Genomic DNA, 26,035 nt, shown 5'->3' with positions numbered 1-26,035 from the left:
GAGGACTTCTCCGCTGTCCGGGGCGATTTAAAAGCCCCTGGGAAGGCAGGCAGGGGGGACAAAGACTTTTGCCCCCCGCCAGCCTTCAGAAGAGGTCCTGGACCTCTTCTGAAGGCGGGCGGGGGGCGAAAGTCTTTGCTCCCCCCCGCCTGCCTTCAAAAGCCGTCCGGGACAGCGGAGAAACGCGCTGCGTTTCTCCGCTCTCCCGGGAAGGCAGGCAGGGGGGAACAAAGACTTTTGCCCCCCGCCGGCCTTCAGAAGGTGTTCCCGCCCCGCCGCCCGGCTTTGGAGCATCGTTCCGAAGCCGGGCGGCAGGAGGAGGTGTTCCCTCCCCGCCGCCCGGCTTCGGAGGAGGTCCGAGGACAGTGGGGAAGACGCGCTGCGCTTCCCCGCTGTCCCGGAGATTTCCCTATGGGCTGTCGTCTTGCAAAGCAAGCCCATAGGGAAATTCGTTTTGCGAAGCACCTCCAAAACGGAAAACCCTTTCGTCTAGCGGGTTTTCCGTCTTGCGAGGCGTTCGTCTTGCGGGGCACCACTGTATTTTCCTTCAGGATATTACTTATCTAAGCAGAAATGGGGGGAGGAAAAGCAAGGTGGTGGGTTTAACACCATTTATTTAAGTGCACCAAGTGGGTGAATCAGTAATAGAGGTTATAAACATTATTTTGGTTGGCTCACAAGCCTGATCAGTTACCTGGAAACTTAAAATTTTGTTATGCAAGTTGCAAAAAAACCAAAAACATTCCAGACATGATAAATGGCTGAGGGGGGGGGGGAAGGGGAGATACAAATGCAACCGGTGCGAAGTGAGAAGAAAACTAGAGACAGAACACCACGTCTTGCCAAGTGACATCACAACTCTGGTACGGTTTCCAAACCTCCTAGATCTAAACCTTTGGTTTCCTCCCCGGCACTGTTAACGAATCTTGCATTTGTGTGGTTCTGAAGACACGGCAGCCTTGCATAGCTCATCTGCATCAGTCCACCTGAGTTGTTCCTAAACCCACAGCAGTGGCATAGGCAGTCAGGATATCCACCACTTGTTTTGCCTCAAGCGTCATCCGAGCTTCATTCAGCCAGTCCTGAGCCACTCTCCTGGATTCCCCTTTCAACTGATTGACAAACTTAGCTGCCAGCTCCAGGTCTCCATGTTCGATGCAATAGGATGCGTAAGAGAGCAACTTAAATGTGTCCAGGTCTTCGGGGCCTAGCTCAGAAGGCGGCTTCAGCTGCTGAGGGTGCATGAGGAGAAGGGATTGCAGGTAAGAGAGGAAGTATTGATACAAGCTGTTTCTCGTTTCGTCTATCAAGGCCACCCTCTTCGCCAGCTTCTGGACAGTGTGGAAGCGTGCCCTTAGCGCCTCTTCCGTGTACACTCCTCGACTGAGCGATTCCCGCGGAAGCGCAGCTGTTAAGGCCTGGGTGAACGTGTTGTCAGAACAGCTGGCCTGGATGGCTTCTACTGCACTCTCCAGGGGCTCGGTGGGGCTGTCTCCAGAAGCAGTTTTCATGCTTTGCTTCAGAGCTTCAACCGAAAGCCACAGCTGATGGGCCTTCCTGGCTTCCTCCTCGGCAACAGCATGGCCTGTAACAAAAAATCCCACAGTGGCTTAACAGCAAGTCCACTTTTAAACAGTGATTAAGTGGCTCATACATTAGCTCAAGAACCCCAACAGAAGTAACTTCATAGGGCAAGATTAGTACAGTGATGTCTCTGGTTAAGTACTTAATTCATTCCGGAGGTCTGTTCTTAACCTGAAGCACCACTTTAGCTAATGGGGCCTCCCACTGCTGCTGCACCGCTGGAGCACGATTTCTGTTCTCATCCTGAAGCAAAGTTCTTAACCCGAGGTACTATTTCTGGGTTAGTGGAGTCTGTAACCTGAAGCATATGTAACCCGAGGTACCACTGTACTTCAGTGCATGGCTCGGACAGAATGATGGTTTGCAACAGGATACACCTGAGCCAGTGACATCACAACTCAAATTTCGTATCCCATGCGCTGCACCAGCTCTCAAACTAAGGTGGGCCTTCGTTTGCTTAAAGCTGTTTATGTATAGCAGGCTCCACCAACCTGTCTGTGGCTGATGGGAGTTCTAGTCCAAAGCCTGGGGGAAACAGGTTGGCAAATCCTGCTGTGCAGACTGGTCATTTGGCAGCCTGCAGGAGCAAGCAAAGCATCTACTGAGATCTGGCCTTTCCAAGTTGACCTATGGATGTTATCTACAGAAGGGAAGCACCTTCCCGCCACATTCTGTCATAGAGAAGAGGGGGAAAGTGTGCCTGAGCCTCTGCTGATTTGGTTTGGCAATTCTCTCTTTAGTGGCTGGAGATTAACTCTAGAGGCCTCCCCTGAATACATCACATACAATGAAAAAGAACCAGAGTTATCTGGGTCTAGCATTTTCAGCTTGAGTGTATCACGTCACTGCAAAGTCCTTCAGTCCGCTCCCGATTCAAAAAGGGTCATGCCAGAATTTTGGTGTGGAGCAAACTCTCTGAAACTAATAAGTTAGGTCCAATAAGGTCAGTGGTGTATTCAGTAAAACATACAGTGGTACCTCTGGTTAAAAACTTAATTTGTTCTGGAGGTCCGTTCTTAACCTGAATCTGTTCTTAACCTGAAGCACCACTTTAGCTAATGGGGCTGCCACCGCGCCACCACCGCACAATTTCTGTTCTCATCCTGAAGCAAAGTTCTTAACCCGAGGTACTCTTTCTGGGTTAGTGGAGTCCGTAACCTGAAGCGTCTATAACCTGAAGCTTCTGTAACCCGAGGTACCACAGTGGTACCTCGGGTTACAGACGCTTCTGGTTACAGACTCTGCTAACCCAGAAAGAGTACCTCGGGTTAAGAACTTTGCTTCAGGATGAGAACAGAAATTGCATGGCAGCAGCGCGGCGGGAGGCCCCATTAGCTAAAGTGGTACCTCAGGTTAAGAACAATTTCAGGATAAGAACGGACCTCCAGAACGAATTAAGTTCTTAATCCGAGGTACCACTGTAGTTGAATACCATCAGGATCAGAGAGCCGCACATGAAGCAGAGGGAGATCACCATTTGTTCCCACCATCAGTGCAAGCGGCAGCATCTGCCTCTTTGTGCACAACAAAGGGATCAGCTACAGGGACTGCCTCTCACCATTCCAACCAACCACACCAGGTTCCAGGGCTTTGGCATGCTTGGAGCTAGTATGATAGATCAGGGTTAAAGGTAAAGGGTAAAGGGACCCCTGACCATTAGGTCCAGTCGTGGCTGACTCTGGGGTTCCAGCGCTCATCTCGCTTTACTGGCCAAGGGAGCCAGCATACAGCTTCCGGGTCATGTGGCCAGCATGACTAAGCCACTTCTGGCAAACCAGTGCAGCGCACAGAAACACCATTTACCTTCCCGCCAGGCCGGTACCTATTTATCTACTTGCACTTTGACGTGCTTTTGAACTGCTAGTTTGGCAGGAGCAGGCACTGAGCAACGGGAGCTCACCCCGTTGCGGGGATTCGAACCGCCGACCTTCTGATCGGCAAGTCCTAGGCTCTGTGGTTTAACCCACAGCACCACCCGCGTCCCTAGATCAGGGTTACTCAATCAGAAAACGAAATTAGCCAGACAGCACACTCCTGTCAGATTTCCCATACTCACTTTCAACGGCCTGCTCAATTCCCCTCAGCCTGGCATAGGCTGTGTTGATGTCCAGAGTGAAATTGTCAAGCTGTTCCTGAGTAAGGCGTTTATACTGCATTTCTTGTTCACTGAGTTTTTCCGACAAGTCCTGAAACCAAACACAGTATCAAAATAAGATTTCATGAACACTATCATCTTCCCAAGGTGAGTACACCACAATGTTAAAAACTGAGATATGAAAGCTAGGAGCTAAACAGCACCTTAAACCTAGGTTATGGGTGCCACAATGGAGTGTCTAGGTGCACTCTTTTATAACAATACAAAGCTGAAAATGAATGAACTGCAGCTAAAATCTTATGTTCATTTTTCACATGGTCTAGTTCTCATTGTAAGACTGCAAAAAAAAATACTTCCACTGCCCGCCCCCTTAATATTGTTATGAGGGTCCCTTCTCCAGTCTTCAGAGAGTGGCTGGAAGAGAAGGCAGAAAAAGGTCCTCTTGACTTCCAGCAGTGGCAGTTTCCTGAAATTTTAAGTGCAGTACTGTGCCCAGAGCTCAGAAACTGCTCACATTAATGAAATTCCCTGTCGCAAAACACACCTAGAACAATGGGAGCTTCAAACGCTGCTACACCAGCAATCATCTTCTTAAGAACCATTTCTAAAGATGTCAGATTTTTAGTGCCTATTTGAGCGGGGCCGTGTACTTTGTAGCATCAAGAAACAGTCTTTTTTCCATTAATATTTAAAATGATTTATGGTAGAGCCTGTCCTGATGGAGAAAAGAAAAGGCCATGCTACAACAAAGAATTTTTTCCACCTTTGTGCCTAGAATCAGATTTAGGACATCGAGTATGTAATAAAACATATTGTCCCACATATACTTGGAATTAAATCATGTGTTAGCTGAGGTCAGCGGAAATAAATCCACAAATGCACAATCTTGAGCACTTACATAGAAACAACTTCAGCTTAGATCAATGGCACTTCTGCATTATCATGGCTGGGATCAAGATTTTAAGTAGGCAATAATCATCATCATCATCATCATCATCATCATCATCATCATCATCATAATTTATACCCTGCCCATCTGGCTGGGTTTCCCCAGCCACTCTGGGCAGCTTCCAACAAAAGATTAAAAATGCATTAAAAAGGCAAGTCTTTTGAGACTATAGTGAAGCAAAACGCTACACTCAAAGCCAACGGACCCTTCACAATCATATCACAAATCCCACCTGGTCAAATTGCAGCTTGAGTTCTTGCTCTTGGATTTTGAGCACATCTCTCAAGTGATCAGCATGTGCAGCAGCCTGCCGGCGCAGCTGAGTCCTCATTTCAGTCTCCATTACTTCTCTGGCTTCTTCAACCTGCCAAAAAGTCACTAGCAGTCACCACTTTGTAGCCTATTAGGGGCCAATGTAATTAGCTGATTTTACAGGAACAGATACCCACACCTGAGCCACTGGACAAAGAGCAATTTTATCTAAGAAATGGGTCCTATCCCCTAAGAGATCTACAAAACCCTGGTAAACAGTGCTGTGTCACGTGAACTAATACACGTGCTGAACTTGTCGCTACAACAACCATTTTGAAATTTCAGACTGCCTTCCCCATCTTTAAAAAGAGCTAAGAGTGCTTTTGAAAGCAAAACAGGCTTAAAATGAATCTGTCCTCTGAAGTCTAATTGAAAAAGTCGCAAAAGCGAAAAAAAGGTGTCTCATTGTGAATATTCTGGGCAGGTTAAAGGGAGTGCATACAAAAAAAAATCTGTTGAGCACTTTCTTATGTTTCCTTCTTTTACAATAAAATGCAGGTACATTATTTTCTTAAAGGAGCAACTTTTTCAGGATTTTTACAAGACTCATTAGTGACCGAAGAAGACAGTTAAAAGGAGTTTTTAGAATGGTGCATGGTCATACTGGCTTGATGATGCACAGAGTATGGCCTTTTCCCACAAATTGGCCAGGAACTGCACCTTATTTCTGAACAACCCGCATCACAGCAACTGCTTAGCTGTCTTGGTTGCTGCAGCCAGCGCCACTTATTAATTGGTCCAAATGCTTCCCTTGACTGTGTCTGCTGGTAGATGGATCTTGTGTCTAAGGTGGGTCCCTGGGCAGTGCAACCAAGTAACTGAAAGTATGTACCAAAAACCTATCAAGAACCAGATCCACAGTGTACAAAGCTGTACGGAGATCTGCTCATATTACTCAGCAGAATTAACGTTCTGTGTTCTTCCCTAAAAGCATTGTGTGTGCAGCTGCATGCATACACGCCCAGAGAACGATCATGACAAGACTGGAAAATAAGCACAGTGCTTACCTTCTTTTCCTGTTCAGTTTGGATTTCACTCTTATGACGTTCTAGTGCCTTTGCCACCGCTGACTCAAAAGCTTTTTTATCTTCCAGTTTCTGCTTTTCCAGGGCTGTCTCAATGTGCTGCTGTTCTCGGACTCGCAAGTCCACCAGCTCCTTGTTGAGTTGGTCTATACGTCGGTGAGCATGAGCAATGAGAGAGTTCAAGTCGTCTGTTGTCAGCTTGCCAGCTGAAGAGAGAAGACGGTTAGATACAGCAAACTGTAAAAAGGACATCAGACCTTTATAATCTAATTATCTGCATGAGCAAAGCAGGTAATAGACAATATTTTAAACCGATGTGACTGGTCAAATATGACTGCATATTCCCCTTGGTTCAGAACACAGGATAATGCTGTTCATTCAAAAGAAAGCTACCAGGTCTGAAACCCAAGAGGGGTTTCTGTGTTTTTCAAAGAAAATGTTCACCAAATTAAGTTTCTCTCATTATAGTTCTTATACCTAGAAGCAGGACGTCATCTGTGTTGAGTCTAAAATTTCAGAATAGCTTTTGGGGCCTGGGACTAGTATTAAATGGAAGGAGGAAAAAAGTGATGCCCACTGACCTAACCAGATAAAAGCAAAAATATACATTACAAGTGTATTTTCTTACCCAAAGATCAACTCAAGCAAAACAAAACAAAAAACATAGCATATACAGTGAGCTTTGTGGATTCATGTGAAAAAGAAAAGACAAAAATTGCTTTGGGAGAGGGAGCTTAAATCAGGGATTTCTGAACAGTCTCATGGAGTCAACCAACTACCGTTAAAAAGATAATGTTAAGAAGTAAATCTGTGCACTGTACTTTTATTTCTCAAAGAGCCAAATGAAACAATGGAATAGCTGCAAAGAATACTACAGCAAATATTTTGGGATGAAAATAAAGGATGAAGTCTGCCGGCAAACGCATTCATGTTAAAACTGGTAGGTTTGATATTGGAGGTTCTTACAGCACACAAGTATCTAGTTTATCCTAAGCAAGCCTCTCTCCAATGTCAGCTACAACTTAACTTTGAGAAGCACGAACCACCCGATGCATAGTATTTGTGTAGTATGTGCATGTGTGATATACAAGATGGGCATTTACTGCAACATGCTCCCCACTGGTCAATTTGCTTAGTCCACAGAAGGGTTGGTGTAAGCAGAAACAGATGTTTTGGGGCTTTAATAGCTGACTCTTCTGCTATAGTAGATTTTCTCAAAGGGAATGAAGGTTGGTGGCATAGGTCTAACAGTGACCGTTTTTTACGTTCAGTCCTACATTCCAGCCATCTGTAAAACAGTCATCTGCAGACAGCTTAGGGATATGTTTTTACTCATGTCACCATCACATATGACTAGAGGTGCACTGATGATTATCTACACTCATAGCCTTGTGACTGTCAAAACAGATCATCATCATTTTAGTAGCACACCAAACTAGAGCCTCTAGTTACTCTTAGAAGTAAAAATCCAAACAATTAAAGCAACTGGGATACATGTACTTGCCATCCCATTCCCAAGAAGAAATGCACAAGGCACACAGCATTTACAGAAAGCAGAAATGAGAAAAGAACTCACCGATATCAGTTATCTCTGCAAGAGAAAATGAAGGTTTGGAAAAATTAAAGCATGTCTATAGAAGCAGATCAACGGGCTGTTAGAAGCATGCAGGAGTGGAAGAACACAGGTGCAAGCAGACAATTCAATCATTAATAAAGGATATACTTGAAAGTACAGCATGGACCTTCAAAAAAGGGACGCGGGTGGCGCTGTGGGTTAAACCAGAGCCTAGGACTTGCCGATAAGAAGGTCAGCGGTTCGAATCCCCGTGACGGGGTGAGCTCCCGTTGCTCGGTCCCTGCTCCTGCCAACCTAGCTGTTCGAAAGCACGTCAAAGTGCAAGTAGATAAATAGGTACCGCTCCGGCAGGAAGGTAAAGGCATTTCCGTGCGCTGCTCTGGTTCGCCAGAAGCGGCTTTGTCATGCTGGTCACATGACTCGGAAGATGTACGCCAGATCCTTTGGCCAATAAAGCAAGATGAGCGCCGCAACCCCAGAGTCGGCCACGACTGGACCTAATGGTCAGGGGTCCCTTTACCTTTACCTTTACAGCATGGAATGGTTCATTTCATAAAACCATCTGGGCCATCCTGAAGTGTGGAGGCTTACAGTGATCTAAGTTAATTACAGCCATTAATTGGTGAGGGCGAAGGGCGCCTGGTGTCCCCCCCCCAAAAAAGGTCTTCTGTCCTTCAGAAAAGCTTTATCAGACCCCACCAAACTCAAAAAGCCCAGGTTTCATGCACTTTTTAAAAAGTGCAAACAGTGCTAGAGTGTGCATGCTGATATCCACCTTAAAAATATTATTGTACTCCCTTCTGAGAGGGTACAACTTAGTGTCCCCAATTCAGATAAACTGAGAGCACAGGCACATACTCCCTTCAAATGTATTATTCAGCCATAGTTTATCTGTTATTCCTTTACCCTTTCTATTAAATACTTAGATGAGAGCAGAGTGAAGGAAACAAACTCTCATAACTTAACTACTGTTCCAACAACAATGTGTTCTATTTATTAAGGAAATGTACATCCCGCCTCCCTTTTTTCTGTAAAACAATCAGACTTTATCTAGGTTAACAAACACACTTTTCTTTTACTTCTAATTTGTGGTTTTTAAATGCTTTTAGCTTTCACCCATTTTAATTTTTGACCCTAACCCGCTCTGCTTATTAAAAGCTCAAATATATAAGGCAGCAAACGTTTTAGCCATGCCCAATATATGTGTGACTGTGCACCAAACCCGTAAGTTCCCAAACAAGGAACACTATAATATAGTTGATCAAAGTTCCTTGCAAAGGAGCAATCAAGAGCTCCCTTTAAGTTCCTAATTGTTCCTTTGTAACTATCTGTACCTGCCCCCACACCTGACATCACATATTATGTTAGGTGTGTTTTGTGAGGAATGGGCTCCTGGGCCAAATTGGGAAATCAATGAAAGTTTTATTTAGTGCTCTAAACTTTGGCGTACCAGTAGAGATGGTCAGGACCACAACTAAACATATTACTTACTTAGTCCCTTCCAACCAGACTGAACTTCTGGAGTAACACTATCAAGCTCTTTCTGAAATTCTTCTCTTGCTTTGGTTACAAGTTCATGGTACTGAGTTACTATTTTAGCTTCTGACTGGGCTGCTTGAACCTAAGGAATAAACAGAGAAAAGGAAAAAAATTCTGAAGGCAGGCACTGCAAATATTTCTAGCTGGCAACACAATGAAGATTAAAAATGAAATAATATTCTAATACTCATCCAAATTCAATAGCCACTCTTTGCTGATACCAGAAGTCACTGCATTACATACTCAGCTGGAAATTAGGGCAAAGGTCTAACTGTACATACATGTAGTTAAAGCAGGGAGGGGTAGTTGCAGGGGCTTTTATACAATATACTCATCTGAATTTACTGAATGTTCAGAGCAGAAACAAAATATTTCTTATTTTCTAACTTGAAAGGCCCAAACTAGGGCAACTACATTTGCATTGCATAGAGAATCTAATAAAAGAAAGGCAGAGGAATCACATTTCAACAGAAAGCCTATACAGGCAGACATTTTATCCTCTTGAAGACAGAGGAGATAAGGAACAGGGACATTGAATTACTGCACAGCCACTAACTGGTTCATTGGTTTAAACATTTTTACTCTGTTTGGTACTTTACAAAAATCAGAACCAAAATGCATTTTTAAAAAGTTACAAAATAAGAACAGCTAAAGCACAAAGTCTTGCCTGCATATATTTGACAGTGATAAAACCAGGAAATTCAAAATTAGCCACATTTTCCCATTTCATCCAAACCAGGAAACAATGATTACTGGCTTCTGTGATTACAAGCCAGGATATTCAACTAAGGTTTACTATTAGCTTCTTCCAAAGCTGATAACCATGGTTTTCCAATTTGGGTTAAATGGGGGGTTACGGTTAATTAGAGGCTTCCTACTTGTCTGGTGCAGAGGAAGGAGCAAAGCGGCTCCATGCACAGGCAAAAGGCTTGTGCTGTTCTCAGCTTAATAAACAGATTACCTGAACAAGCTTACTAGGTTAAATCACAAAGAGCAGTTCTAAAAAGAGATGTAGTCTCTCCTGTTTCCAGAAGCTTAAGAGAGTCATGCAGAGAGAGCTACTGTGCCAGATCACAATTGGTCACTAATACTTCATTAGCAACCAGCTGTAAAAGCCACAGCCCACAACACTGATTTTGAAATATCTTAAGGAGAGTGACAAAGAGCTGAGCAAATACAGGTAACTCCCAAGTGCGTCTATATGAAATATAATTGAAAAATTCTGCAAACACCCTGTTCTGCCCGCACCATGCCCCTTTGGGGGTCGCTTCCAAATTTGGCACAATAAGTGTGTGCACAGTTGCGCACATATTGAACATATGTAAATGGGAGGTTGTCCGTACTCAAAAAGGTTCCCAGAATCTTAGGCTCAAGGCCAAGAAAAAGCAGCATAGTGCCATCTCTGAGTATAGCTGTGCCTTTATGTGCTGTACCCAATGATTTTGTTCTGGGAGGACACATACCCCTAAACATTTTGTGGATCTAAGTTTGGCCTCATTGAGGGGCAGTATTTCAATATGGGTAGGAAAATGAGAGTACCCCAAACATTTTTTTAGGAAAAAAAAAGCACTGGCTGTACCCAATGACTATCATTGCCTCAAGCCCTGTACAACTCATATCAAAGTCACAGATTCTGCCAACGTAAAAAAGTCGTAAAACTTTTTCACCACTCTCTACTTCCTTATGGTTCAAATACAACAGTTTAGAAGATGAGGTTAGTTCTCAGATGCTCTGATATCCCAAAGAAAATCTCACAAGTACTCAAGTACTCTGTTGTATTCTTAATGTGAATAAACATACAACTGGAAATCATATTCATAAGCATCCAACTGGATATTCATAAGCATCCAATTGGAAATCATTAAAGCTAATTTGGCCAAAGTTTACCTTTTTGACCACATTGTCCAGATCAACGATCATATGACGAAGGTTCTCTTCTGCAGCTTGGATATGAGGCTTGGCCCCAGGAATCTGAGACTTCTTTGCACCATCAATCACTTCCTTCGTTTTCTCCAATTCTTCTCTAAACAGAATCAGAAGCCACCAATTAGCTATATTAATATTCACTGTCTGTTAAAAGAAAAACGTGAAATATAAAATCTGTCAGTCCATGGCATGTTTGGGATTTTGGGGTGAGGGCTGAGCCTACCATTCCTAACCACTGAACATCAAGCTTGATGTCTGCATAAAAAGCTATTTTACGTGCATAGCCCCATATTAGGCTCTATTAGTCATTATTATTATTATTATTATTATTATTATTAGGGACATGGGTGGTGCTGTGGGTAAAACCTCAGCGCCTAGGACTTGCTGATCGTATGGTCGGCGGTTCGAATCCCCGCGGCGGGGTGAGCTCCCATCGTTCGGTCCCAGCTCCTGCCCACCTAGCAGTTCGAAAGCACCCTTAGGTGCAAGTAGATAAATAGGTAGCGCTTTCTAGCGAGAAGGTAAACGGCGTTTCCGTGTGCTGCGCTGGTGCTGGCTTGCCAGAGCAGCTTCGTCACGCTGGCCACGTGACCCGGAAGTGTCTTCGGACAGCCTCTTAAGTGAGATGGGCGCACAACCCTAGAGTCGGACACAACTGGCCCGTACGGGCAGGGGTACCTTTACCTTTAGTGATTATTATTATTATCAACTTAATTTCGTAAAATCCCATTGTTTGCTTTCTACCGGATTACTGCTGAAGCTAAGAAATCTTACTTGGCTTTTAGAAGGACGTCTGCAGCTTCATCCACAGCTCTTCTACGATCCTTCAATGCTTCCTCCAACGTCCTCCACTGAGTTGCCTTTTTATCACTTGGAACCTAGCAAAATGCACAATCGTCCTCAATTTCTCAGGTTTCTAACTGCTTGTTAAGAAATCAGCACACACTTACACAAATTGCCAAAAATCTATCAGATGCCTCCTCATCTGATAAATTCTACACGTTTACAAAGAACATGGAAAATGATTAGTTTGCCATCAAATTTGCTGTGCAACGTGTATTTTTTACAAACGTTTCTCTACACAAGCAGAAAATAAGTCTGCATGATGTAACATAAGCAGCAGAAAAGGAAGATCAGACCTCCTACATCATGCTCTGATGAAGCAGTATATACAGAAACAGGTAACTCCATCCATCCATCAGTGAGTAAGAATTTCCAGTTATCATGAGAGTCACCTTCTCAGATATAGTTGAAGAAACCAAGTACAGTGGTACCTTGGTTTGCAACCACTTTGGATTACAACCGTTTTGGATTACAACCAATTTTTGGGGGGAGGCCCAATTGGCGAAAGCACACCTTGGGTTACAACCTGTTTTGGTTTACAACCGGACCTCCGGAACGGATTATGGTTGTAAACCAAGGCACCACTATATGAAAATATCAAAACGAAACCATCATAATCACAGAAAACTGTCATAGGAAGACAGCAGGGCTTAACTAGCACCCACATCCATTAATGGCTGAGACCAATCATTCTGGCAAGGACACCAGGTCATGTCTGCAGCTGTGATGGATCCAGACCTCTCCATCTTCCTCTCTCTCAAAGAACATCATATTCTCATCGTATGAGACATGCTGCTCATCTGCAGATGGTGCTGAGGTCTTGTTAGAGAAGTTGCACTAAAGCAAATAAGAGCGAGAGTCCTGAGGTTGAACATTCTTAATGTCCCACAGGTACTGTGCAGGTTTCCCAAAAACCCTTCTTTGGAAGGTGGTCATGGAGGCACTTGAGGCAAAGTCAGACTGGAGGCTGGGATCAGCATTAGGTGGAAGGCCATTATACTGAGTAAAAGCTAGTATTAATAAAGGTAAATAAAGACACAGATACAGTATTAAGAACTACCCATAACATCAGTCCTTGGAACCAAAATAACGAGGGGATCCTCAAGTGTTGATGACAGAAGATACCCAGGATTGTCAGACAGTGGACACAGGAAGGAAGGGAGCATGGGTGATTGTAGCAGCATGGATAACAGGAATCCTGCCAGTAAACAGCTTGACACCTATCTATAGGTATCTATCAAGAACAGTTCAAATCTTCTTGGCAACAGTTGTCCCATGGAGAAACATCATAGTAACAGCAAAGTAGGGTTGATTCCTTCAGTCCTGATCGCTGCAATAAATAAGGGCTTCCTGACAGTCATGTTCCTAATCCCATGAAGGGGGAGTGGTATGGTAAAGCGAATGACAGGTCTCTTGTGAGCAATCTTGGCAAAGAGGGGGCAGATTTCATCCAGCCATTTACTCACTGCACAGCTACACTTGGGTCAGATGAAAAGGAGAGCTGGATGAAGCCTGCATACAGAACATACCCAATTCCAAAACTCTGGATGACTTCTCCTGGCAGATTCATACAGATCTTAAATCTCTCTCTCTCACACACACACACACTCACACACACTTTTTTTGTGTGAAGTCCTGGTAAAATTCCTTTCCTATATTACAAATAACTACGACACTTTCCTATTAGAAAGCAGAGTAGCTTTGGATTTATTTAATTATAAGTCACATTTTAAAGTACTTAAGCAAACACACACACACCTCAGAATTATCCATAGCCTCTCTTAACTTCTGGGCATGAAGATTGACAGCCTGCACAGCAGCCTCCTGGAGTGTAATCGCATGCACGGTTGCACGAGCAGTGCCATTCAAAGCACTTTCCAAGGTCGCTGCAAGAGCTGGTGAGAGAAGAAGTAAAACAATTTGGCTTGTCCACTTCTCACCTTGCATAGCACGGTTTTGTATTTCCTTCTTCCCATACGCGTCTGGTCCACGCCGCTGGCTCAGATTATGGCAGCTAGGCTGCTTCTGGGGGCAAAGTACCCCGTTTGTGCATTTGCATTGACTGCCCAATCTGCTACTAAGCCAAGTTCAAGATGCTGGAGCCAACATATAATTTACTGTATTTTCTTGATTAAATTTATATACAACCCTTCATCTGAAAATCAATGGGCAGCTTACAGCATAAAAATGCAAAATCAAAATTAAAGAAACAAACTCCCACACTTTGAAAAAGGCCACAGATTTTTTAATCAGACAAAGGCCTAGTTATAGAGGAACATTTCTGCCTGGCACCTAAAGATATGTAATGAAACCAGTAGGCAAGCCTCCCTGGCGAGAGCATTGTACAAATGGGAAGCCACCACAGGAAAGGCCCGTTCACATGTTGCCACCCTCCAGACCTCTCACGGAGCAGCCACACAAAGAAGGGGCTGAGATTATGATCACAGGATCTGGGTTGGTTCATATGGGGAAAGGTAGTTTATGTATTACAGTGGGACCTCAGTTCCCAAACAAAATCTGTTCGGGAAGACCGCTTGGCTTCTGAAATGTTCGAAAAATGAAGCGCGGCTTCTCATTGGTTGCAAGAGGTTCTTGCACTCAGCAGAACCCACATCACATGTTCAGGTTCCGAAAAGCATTTGAAAATGGAAGCATTTACTTCTGGGTTTTTGGCGTTTGAGAACCGAAACGTATGACAACGGAGGCATTCGGGAACCGAGGTTCCACTGTATGGTTCTGAGCCACACATATAACCATGTACAGCTAAGGACTAGGTTACTTAAGAGACCAGGCTATTCCTATATACCCAGGTCATTGCAGTCTGCAGGAGAACTTCTCCCACAAGTTCCAAAAATATGATAAACCCACTCCACAGCAATTTGGATAAGAGCTTTCAGTGCAGCTGCTCCTATTTTGTGGAACAGCATTCCTGTTGAGATATGGCATGTGCCCACTATCTGCACTTTCCAGAAACAATTGAAGCCTTTTTTTTTTTTTTTTGCTTTGATTGGCTTTCAACTGAAAGACCTGGGGGAAAGCATTACTGCACAGACCCTAAGCTGCGAGTGAATGTAAGGTGTGAAACTGTAAAACAGGTTTTACTGCTTACATGGCAGAGCAGTTAAGGGCAGGAATTGAATAATTTGTAAATCTATACACTAAAATAAGTTGCAGTTACATTCTGGGAGGGCAGAAAAATGGTTAGAGATGGTTCCGCTCCAAAGGAAAATGCTTAAACTACTGCAACTCAGACATTCTTCATAGGGTTTTTCTGAAAACATGGGCAAAGTATACCCCTCCCCAAGTAGATCATTTTCATGCCAAAACAAAGCTGACAAGGCAAAGTGAAATTTTATGAAAACAGCTTTCAGTGATAGAATGCTTCAAAAAAAACTAGCCACCTTTATTACACAGCTACTCTTGCAGCTGAAAAGCAAGCCGAACTTGAAACTGCCAAGGTATACTGTTTGCCTACATACCAGAAACCTTTGCTTGTTCCTCTTTATCTTGCTTTGCAAGACGAGCTGCAACCTCATCGGCTGGCCTCTCTTTTACACGTTTTTCACCTAGATATAAAGGTTTGCATTTTAATAAAACACTGAAAACTAAAACCAAGATTGATAGAAGTTTGTTCACGAGGCAGCTATTTCACTGTTAAGAAACAGCCGAGAGGTCAGTGTTCTAGAAGTGTATTTTGCCAACAAACTGATCCCTTGGCTGGTCATGCTCCATGATTAACCCAATCCACCTACTGTATTTTTCGCTCCATAAGATGCACTTTTTCCTTCCTAAAAAGTAAGGGGAAATGTGTGTGCGTCTTATGAAGACGGGAGGCTCTGCTCAGCGCTCCCTTTAAGGAGCCACGCGGTGTGTGTGTGCGGCTATTGGGGGCTTTTCCTCGAGGAGGGAGAAGAGCTGCTTTAAAGGGAGCGCGGCGCTTGGGGGAGCCTTCATCCCCCTGCCCGGGAGAGGCTGCGCGCAGCTATCCCGTAAGCCAGGACAGCAAGCGGGATCGCTGCGCTGCGATCCCGCTTGCTGTTCTGGCTTCTGGGATTCTGAATTATTTTTTTCTTGTTTTCCTCCTCCGAAAACTAGGTGCGTCTTATGGTCTGGTGCGTCTTATAGAGCGAAAAATACGGTAGCAATAATAAATTCAGAAAGGTGACAATGCGCTCGGCCAGGACATTACATTCAGAAATCAGCAAGAATTTAACACTACAACGTAACCACCCATGTTCCATATTTCTGTTCGCCTTCTGACAAGTGTAATACAAAGAGCCCCAGCCTTCCTCTCTAGCTTCGAAAATGGGGTCATCTCTGCACCAATTCAGACCTTTGAAGGGTTGCTCTAACAAAAGAGAAAATCCCTGCCCACTTCAAGGTAGAGGGATATATTGAGACTGCCCATTTTGGTGGTGGGTTTTCCTCTGGCCCCAGAAGGCAAACTGGACTTGACTGTGGTGGGCAGCCAAGATGCTGAGGGCATCTTGCTTAGTCAATGCCCAGAATGATTGCCTGTTCCCATCTCCAAGATATGGACCTGAGAAGAAACTGTCTTCAATATCTCATGGAGGCAAGGCATGAGGAAGCCACCTGTGCTTTCAACTCTACAGTCACTTCCTGACCTGGGAGTAAGCTTTATTGGGCAAAGAAAAATGACTCTCTTCCAGAGAAACATGTACTGTATTAAGATTGTTTGAAGGGCAGGAGGAAGGTCCTTATAACAGAGATTCTGGCAAGGCTATTGAAGCCAATCAAAATGTCTGGACCCCTGCTGAATTCTATCATCACTTACAAATATATTCTCTTTTCCTTCATGTATCTTGATTAAAATTTGATAAGGCCACCAGAGGGAACAATGGAACAAACAAAGGGATTCATCAGAACTTAACTCTAGTTTTGCAAAGTTCTTTTCTTTCAGAATTTCAAAAGTAAAGAAGCCAGGAGTTTGCAAAAAGAACCAAACAATACCTAGGTCAGGAGGTTTGTGTTTTCCTTCAAGAGGCGCATGACTTTTGCTCTGTTCTGTCTCCTGCATGCCTGGAGCTGGAACGGAAACAGCTTCACCTGTTGCTGAAATTATCTGAGCCGCTTCTGAACATGCTGTAATTATCCGCATGCAAACATAAATTAAAACCATGACAAAAATTTTATAAACTGACATACCATCTGAATGGAGTAACTTTTGAAAAAAGGAAACAATTTGAAGATTCTGAGCCTCTTTTACTGCTTTTATTTGGTCCTTACTCTTCTTTCTTGAGATTTTTGAAAAACTTTATTCACAACCACAACTGTTTGCATGTATCAAACAGCAACACCCATAAACAAAAAAATAACAGCAAGAACTATATGACAACCAAGGGAACATAATATTCTCTGTCATTGCAGGTATAATATGGAAGAAGAAATTCATCAGTATCGTATTCATCAGACAAAGATGCGTAAGGAATATGCAAACAACATGAGATGATCGTACCTTCTTGGACACTCCAATCATTAATTATTTTTCCAAAATGTGTCATGTGGTGCTGGGATCATCCTTGTACTATCAGGCTTATTAGCATGAAAAATAAAAAACTTCATTCTGCAAAAAAGACATCCCTTCAAATATGTGGATTTGATGTCTAAGCTTCCCAGTGTCTATTTTCCAAAGTTCACTATACCCAAGAACTATAGTAGGGGATCTACTTCACTTCCACAGTTATGTTATCACAAGTCTGGCTGCGACAGATATGAATATCAAATCTGTAAGTACTATAATCACACGGCCACAGATAAAACAATGAAAAAGGATTATTTTTCCTGTTTCAACAGTTGTTTGTCCAGTTACAACGCTGATGTCTATAGTATCTCATCGCAAAAAAATTCTACCCATGGGCATTCCCACCTCAAATGAAGATAAATGCCATGCTGACCAGAACCCTTCCAATTTTGCCAAGCACATGTCAATCTCACCAGGCTATAAACAGAACGGCTGGGCATAAATTAAAAGTGAATGTCCAAATTAACTGGCTTATTTCTCTCTCAGTTGTTCCATAAGTGGATGGTGGTGATATAGGAGTCTCTGCAGCAGTACAGGCCTCATTTTCTATACTGAGTCAATACTGTAGGAGGATGGTTTATTTAATACAGGTGTCAATAAGAACCGCCAGCTGAAAACGTTTTTGTTTCAGTGTGCTTATCCAGACGGATGATTTGGTTACATGTTTCATTGTGTTTTTAGAAGTTTTTAATGGTTTTACAATGTTTTACATGTTTTTTAAAAAAATTGTATTTTTATTGCAGATGTTTGCCATCTTGGCTTCTTTCGGCGGAAGGGTGAGGTATAAAATTTAGTAATTTAGATTGCCATGCTTTCTGCACCATAAATGTGCACCATATGAACACAACGCAGAATTTTGCAACTGTATGTGAGTTTTTGGAAGGAAAGGTTGCAAAGGAACATTCTTTAATCCTGCAGCCAATCAGAAGCTGCACTTTGGTTTTCAAACGTTTTGGAAGTTGAACGGACTTCCGAAACGGATTCCATTTGACTTCCAAGGTATGACTGTAGTTTCAAGTTCCAAAACATAAGTTGCTCATAAACAAGTCAGCCCCCTCCTGCATATTTCTATAAGGTATCATATCTTACCTTCTTTTTTCTCACTAGCAGTTGAGGGTTCTTCTGTTTTACTCTTTGCAGTTTTGGCAGCAGGTTGTTTAGATTCTTTCATTACCTCTGTTACAGAGGAGATTTTCAATGGACCCGACTGTATCTGTGTGGGGGGGTAGAAATCTCATTGAATTGCATACTATGAAGAATGCTTGTAAGACAGATATACCACTTAAATATGCAAAACTCCTAAAAGCGAGAGGTTCATATGAATCTCTACATTTGGAAAAATGGACAATGATTTGAATATAATAATCCTAAATGAAAACAGTTTTTAAAAATTCTATTATCTACTAGACTGGGGTAGATAACTTGTGGTCTTCCAGATGCTACTGAATTACAACTCCCATCAGTCCCACCCTGCACAAGATGGAAGAAGCAGTTTGGGGCAGCGTAAGAAAAGCAGCAGAAGAGATACAGCATTTCAAAGTGACAACATATACCAAGGCTAGATTATTTCTTTCATTGTGCAGCATGTCAACACACTGAAAGGTCGTGTGCACATGTGAAGGCACTCACAAAGGGCACTCATGGTCAACACGAGACTACAAGGGGAACAGAAGGCACTTGGTGAAATTCTTTCTCCTCTGAAACTAATAAGCAAGCACTCTCTCAGAAATGGAATCTGACAATTCTAGGACCAGTTTATCCCAATGAAGATGTGTATAATGCTATAAAGGTGTGGCAGTTAAGCAATATATTTTGATAGGAGTAAAAGAATCAGGAATAGAAGTGTGCAAATGCAGCTTTAAACAGCATACATTTTAAGTAAGATGGCAGTATATCTTCATAACCCATGAAATCACAGCCTCTTTCAGTACACCCATGAAAAGCTTACAACAAGAACTCTGACCCCAGCAGTTGAATCACGGTTATGAAGCCTGAGGACAGTGAATAGGATATCCAACTTTCTAATCAATTAGGTTTCTCAGTGTGCAAAATCTAAAGCACAACTTAAGAATTGGAAAAATGACAGGTGTGTTATTAAAGCAAAGATAGAAACTTACTGGCTTCTTTGGTGTTGGAATACTAAAAGAAGGACCCAGAACCATGTCAAAGACGTTGCTGGAATAAGGGATGGTCTTCTCTACATTTTCTCTGAAGCGTGGATCATACTTAGCATATAAAATAGTTCCGCCTACTCCTCCACCAACAAACAAAACACTGGCTCCTATGATTTTGCCTGCAGAGACACTGTTTAAAAAGAAAATCCATGCTGATATACAACAATAAATTTATAGTACAAGTCAGAAAGCATCAAGGGTTACAGATGTTCAGTACCTAGAGCTACAGCTGTCTAATATTTTCTAAGCCAATTAAAATAATGTTGGCCCTTTAATTAAGGAGGCTGAAGCAGAAAGGGATTTAATACAAGACACTTCGATAGACAGGATAGTTGTAAATAAGACGAAGATCTTATTACAGTTTCTATTCCATTACACCACTCAGAGATCCTTTGATAAAGGGTGGTATATAAATTGAGTTAATAAATAAAATAATAATGTTTAGCCTTGTACATTTAATAAGCCCAAGGGCTTTCTCTAACACCTTGGGCTCCTTTGGGAGGAAGAACAGGATATAAATAAATGTAATTAAAATAATAATGGTATAGTATCCAGCCACTGTCAAAGCACCATCAGGGCAAAAGCCACACAGCTCCGCAATCTAGCTACCGCACATAAATTCCTTTCACACATTCACACCAGCTGGTGACATGATGTGAAGAATGGCCTCAGCTGATCTATGTGGAGGGGGCCCAATCACGTGGCAAAAGACTGTCTCACATTTTATTTACTGTTCACTTTTTTTGACTCAATGAACAAAAAAGGTTTTGCTAGGCACTGGTTTATCTAGCAAAAAGAATACCCTACTGAGGATTTATTTTTTTTAAAAAAGATCTACCTACCCAGATTCTCCAGATGTAGCATATCCACGACCCAGACGTAATGGACGGACTGAACTTCTGCCACACAGACAAGTCTAAAGGAAAAAGAAGAAACTTGTGGTTAACAAACCCATTCCACGTAGCTCAAAAAGAACCACGGAATCATTGTTTTGTTGCTGCAGCTTTGCTTTTTGTTAAGAGGAGACTTGCAAATAACATTATCTCATTATCCCTTCTGCCAACACATACCCATACAGAAAATTTGTGGCCCACTCTGAAGGAACACCAACCATTAACGTCCTTGTTATTTAATAAAACTACCTTGTCTGGTCATCTGGAAGCCATTTTTATTTGCCACAGGTAACCAAGCAAGTGACTACTGATACAGTTGCATTAATACACTTAAACAAACCGAGTAGCGTATTTATCTAACTAACTCCATTGCAAGATCATGAAATATTGTAGCCTCAGATCCAGACACGCTAACTGAAAATTATACAAAAGCAGATTACCTTCATCCCTCATTTCATGATCTTAAAAAGCTTACGAACCTTATTTACTACTGAGAGGAAGTCTTGCAATCATGATCTAACATTATCTCTTTTCAAGAGATCTCTTTCAAAACGACTGATAAATTGAGTCACTCTGAACAATATTGGAATCAGTTTACAGAACCTAAATTGATACACACACAAAAAGCTTGCAGGGTTGTGGGTTGTAAATATCGGCATCTAAATATTAATAGCAATATTAAATTCAGTCAGATACAGGTTAGTTTTAAAACTTAATTAGCTAAAAACTGCAACAACTTACTGAAATTAGAATTCCCTTCACTGAGCTGCTGCAATGTTATATAGAATATTCACACAAGCCCCTGATATTCTGGCAATCATTTTTAATATATCTAAAAAGGTTTGCCACTAACAAGCAAATATCTTTCTGTGGAAAAACCTTTTTTTAAAAAAATCCCCACAGCACTGTAATACTGCTTTAAAAGTGTTGGCATAACTCTGTTTTTCCACAGGAAGAACAGATGCCCAAAACCTTCATTAAAACCATATGTGAAGTTAGGAAATAGAAAACTCTAGAAGTCTGTGTTCCATGACACACCCTAACTGAGTTTCCATCAATTGAAAACATAACTTTGAAAATGCCAGACAGATTGGCATCCAGAATTTGAACACCCACGCTCAAAAGGTCAGAATTGGCATACAGTTGTGAGACTTCAATGGCTTCAAAATAGTCACACAATAAAGTATTTGGTCAATTTGTGTGAAGGCTTTTACTCTGCATGCTAAGCTCTGTTGTTTAGTAGCTTGTATTTTCCAGCCCAATGTACCCCAAGGGTGCCCCAGAAACCTAGAATACAGAAACGCAATAATCTCACTTTACAATTCATTCAGTTATATGCAACTTTATAGTGCACAGGCCTCTCTCTGCTGAACTGTAGACCAGATGGTAAGATTGTCTTGTCATTGAACAGCAAGAGCAAAATATATGAAAGTTACTTAAGGTGTTTAAAAACATATTTTGAGTACTTTCTAGAGAAGGTGAGAAATTTCAACATATGCAGCTACATGCACATTTACCGAAGTCCCACTAACATTTAACATGAGTTACACCAAAGTATGTATAAACTGGCTATGTTTTACAGTACAATCCCATGCATATTTATTCAGGCGTAAGACCCATTATGCTCAATGGGGCTCACTGCTACTAAGTACATATAGGATTACAGCCTTGGTCATAGTCCCAGACATTTTCACAGCTGTCTCTTTGAATTTCCCTTTTTGCTTTCTTTCTTTCTAAATAAATCAAAAAGAACGACTCCGTAATAAGCAATCTGGGACTACATTCCAACTTCATCTTTGAGTCCATTTTCTAACAGGAGTCACAAAAAGAACACTTTAAGAACACCCACCAAAGCTCTTGCTCCACTAATCTAAACATCAGAATTCAGTGGGCAGGAATAAGTGGGGCTCTTCAATTGTGGCGCCCAGACTGCTTGATGGGGCACCACATTGTCCATTTTTAGAATGTTAGAAACAGGGCTGATTTCAGTGGGTGTTCTTAAGGCAAGGTCTTTATCGGCATAATCCTACATATGTTTACTCAGGAGTTTGTGCCACTATACTCAGCAGGGCTTACATCTTGGAAAGTTTTAAGTGTGCCATTGTGTCTTTTTTCACTACCACTTTAAGCTGTTCTTTTGGATGCATTTTTTTCATGTGTTCCCCCCCCCCTTTTAATACAGGTACATTGTTTTATTGTTCACCATTATCTTAAAGCTTATAAGGTGCTCTGAATTAACATTACCGCAGAAAATGTGTGTGTGTGATATTATAATGATCCAGCGTCATCTTTACTGGTTACCAATTTGTCTCCTGGCTCAATTCAAAGTTCAATTATTATTGTTAACTTTTGAAGGCACAAGTCTAGGACCAGTTTATTTCAATAATAACCCATCAGAAAGGAAACTCCCCAGGCATTAAGATCTACCTCTGAGGCCCTGCTCTGAGTCCCCCACAAACATTAGAAATGTGGTGGGTGCGCACAAGAAATTTTTGGGTTTTTGTTTTGTTTTTGCTGTTATGCTGTCCAGAATCTAGAACCTACCCTGACAGAAGTTTATCTGGCCCAACTGCTGCACACTTTCCAGCAAGACTTTGTTTCAACAGGGATTTTTGGATGCTGCTTCTTAAATGATAAAATATACAATGCAAACAGCCCGTGTTTATCATTGAAAGCCACCTTGAGTTCCATGATAGAAATGGCAGGTATACCTGATTGCAAAAAAATAATTTTAAGCTTTGAAGAAAAACCCAGCAAGTATGAAGCTCCAACGCCACTACACTTTCCAAAACTGTTACTAGTTAATTAGAATAGTAGTTTCAAGATCTCTAAATGGATAATGACAGAAGAAGGTGGGGCAGCCAGGCCTTGCTCTGCAACTAGGCTCAGCCCTAGAATCTCTTTTTGACACTGTGGCCTGCAAAACAAACGAACATCTCAAGAGTAAGTGCATAATGTTTTCTGCCACCAAAGCCTGCTTAATATGTATGAGGAAGCAGACTTTCCAGCACACTTCTCGCCGCAGATATTAAACGGTGTAATCTTTAGGACACAGAATAATTAAAGCAAGGTCATGTCCTTCTACCAGCTATGAGAAGGGACTTGCCGGCTTTTTAAAAAAAATGGATCAGCGCTGCTTCCCAAAGGACACACCCCTGGAAGCCAGTTCGCTGCTTCACGTGAAAACCCCAACATGTAGTGAGGGAAACCCGTGGAGGCCCTGTTTCTGGGTTTAGAGGTGACATCCAAGGAGCCTACAAGACCCAGCAGCCCTCTCTCCGGTGGCGCCCCTGCCCAGCAGCCTCCTACGGCAACTGGGAGCGCCCATTCACAGCACCGCCTCTGCACGCGAGCACGCGTTCTCACGAGCGTTTCACGGCTTCGCTCTCTTCCGCCCGCCTCTGAGGCAATGAAGAACTACGAAAGCCCCGGTAAGACTTGCAGTCACGCATCTAGCTAGAGATACGGGCAGAAATATAGATATAGAGACAAGACCCAAGCGTCCCGCAGTGCATGATGGGAAATGTAGTCTTGAATTTATTCATGAAAAGAAGACAAACCACGCGAGTCGTACCGGCTGCCGACGCCCCCGGCTGCCCCCCACCCCCACCCCAATATGGGCAGCCAATGGGCTCCTTCGCGGGTCTTCCCTCCTCCTCACGGGCCAGGCGCGGGCTCATGGTCGCCCTTCGCCTCCGTCACGCGCGCGAGGAGGCTCCTGCTGCCCTTTCCTTTCCCCCTCACGCCTTTCTCCTTCCCCTCACCTGAGCCGCTGTGCTCCCCGCGCGGTGACAGGCCCGCAGCATGACGCCGGTTCTCTGAGGGAGACGCTCGACGGAAAGCGGCGGCAAAGCGAGCCTCGGGCCTTACGCTGCGTGCGGGCCTGCGCGCATGCGCGTCTGTCTCTTCCCAGCCCCGCTTTGCGCGCAACCGCCCTGAGGCCGAGCGCCTGAAGAGGCTCGCCAATCCGGATGCAGGGGGCGGGCAGCAGGCGAGGGAGCGCTTCTGTGCCGCGGCGGCCAATCGGAAGGCGAGCCGCTATCTGCCCGCCTACCTAGGCAGCATATAGAGCAACGATGATAGAGTAGGCGCAGCCTTTCGTGTCTGCGTGTTTCTGGGTCCTTAGGGGAAAAAAGAGGCCGTGTTATTTCTTCCTCCTGCTGCTGGACTGGGGCGGTGGCTGCTGGTTATGGGGAAGTTTGCCAGTATTTTAAGAAAGACGCTTGATAGCTCAGTCGGTAGAGCATGGGAATCTTAATATCAGGGTGATGGGTTCGATTGCTGCATTGCAGAGGTTGGGCTATAGATGTCCTTTGTGGTCCTTTCCAACTTTGCAACTAGTGAAGTGCCCTTTGAGGGTGTGCGTTTTTCTGCAATCGAGCGGTATAACATCAAATACATAAATACATAAACTGTTTTAACATCAAATCGACAGCCCAGACACAGTGTGGGGAAAAGTTGCCCCATCTCACAACGAATTTGTATTTCATAAAATGTATACATAATTGTAAAAAGCCAACAATAGCAGCAACCTCAAAGTGGTTTACAAAAAGATAAAGCTGCGAAATCTAAGTGGGGGTGGGGGGTGGGATCCAGTACTTTAAAACATCAGTACAGATTTAGTTAAGCGTGCCAGATTCAGGAAGGGAGGATGCTGTTATTATTATTATTTATTTTTTTTTTGCATTTTCAAAAACAGTAACAGAGAGCATATTTAGGGAAGGGGGGTGGTTAAATAATTTCCTAATTCTTAACGAAAAATAGCTCCGAGCTGAAGCAAATTTGCCATGTTAAGTTAAATTAATTGACAACAGCTTGCAGATACTTAATTGGCTTAGGATTTTATTTATGTTAAGGGGTGCATTGATATGTTTAATTTCATAATGTGAATATCTAAGGATGTTAAATTTTATAAGAACTGTGATTTGGAAAACCGTTTAAAGGATACGCAGAAATTCAACCAAAGGGAAGGGAAAAAGGTAAAAGGCGGATCTAGACGGATCCTCGTGAATTCATATGATTTTTTCATTCAAATTAAATTAAACCACCATGATACTGTAGACCATGTCTTACTCTGTAGACAGCATCAAAAAAATCATGCATCCACTATTTCGTGGGGCCGCAGGGGCGCAAAAACATGGTTAAAAAACACGGATCCTCATGGATCCTCATGATTTTTGCACAAGACCAGCCCAAAATCACCATCAGATCAAACATCATGGCCAGGGGAACAGCATCCACCACAAAAATCACGGATCCACGGCTTCCTGGCCATACCGTGGCCCAAAAACGTGGTTTTGAAGCATGGATCCTCATGGATCCTCACACTTTTTACATTGGGCCAGGCCAAACTCACTGTCAAATCACACATCATGTCCAGGGGCACAGCCTGCACCACAAAAATCACGGATCCATGGCTTCCTGGCCACTCCATGGCTCAAAAACATGGTTTTGAAGGATGGATCCTCATGGATCATAACACTTTTTGCGTTGGGGAACCCCAAATTCACCCTTTATTCACATATCTTGTACATAACCACAGATCTGACCACAAACATCATGGATCTACTGCTTCAT

The 26,035-nt window shown here is 42.9% G+C and overlaps 1 protein-coding gene across 2 annotated transcripts; it reads right to left on the bottom strand.

The window, feature by feature from the left end:
- Nucleotides 1–597: 597 nt before the first annotated feature.
- Nucleotides 598–24,373, bottom strand: IMMT (inner membrane mitochondrial protein). 2 transcript variants are annotated; one of them, XM_028704017.2, is made up of 15 exons: nt 24,223–24,373; nt 20,408–20,481; nt 19,509–19,695; nt 18,481–18,604; nt 16,821–16,952; nt 15,329–15,415; nt 13,608–13,744; nt 11,781–11,884; nt 10,968–11,103; nt 9,033–9,162; nt 7,542–7,556; nt 5,948–6,171; nt 4,861–4,992; nt 3,641–3,770; nt 598–1,585 (listed from the first exon to the last, which is right to left on the bottom strand). In XM_028704017.2, exons 1-15 carry the CDS (start codon nt 24,262–24,264, stop codon nt 978–980), a joined length of 2,262 nt encoding a protein of 753 aa, XP_028559850.2. In that variant the 5' UTR covers nt 24,265–24,373; the 3' UTR covers nt 598–977. The 2 variants fall into 2 exon arrangements, with proteins under 2 accessions (XP_028559850.2, XP_028559851.2); XM_028704018.2 differs by lacking the exon at nt 7,542–7,556.
- Between the last annotated feature and the right edge of the window lie 1,662 nt (nt 24,374–26,035).

Source organism: Podarcis muralis, chromosome 13, assembly GCF_964188315.1.
Source record: "Podarcis muralis chromosome 13, rPodMur119.hap1.1, whole genome shotgun sequence".
NCBI classification, from domain to species: Eukaryota; Metazoa; Chordata; class Lepidosauria; order Squamata; family Lacertidae; genus Podarcis; species Podarcis muralis.
This window is presented reverse-complemented; position numbering and strand designations above follow the sequence as displayed.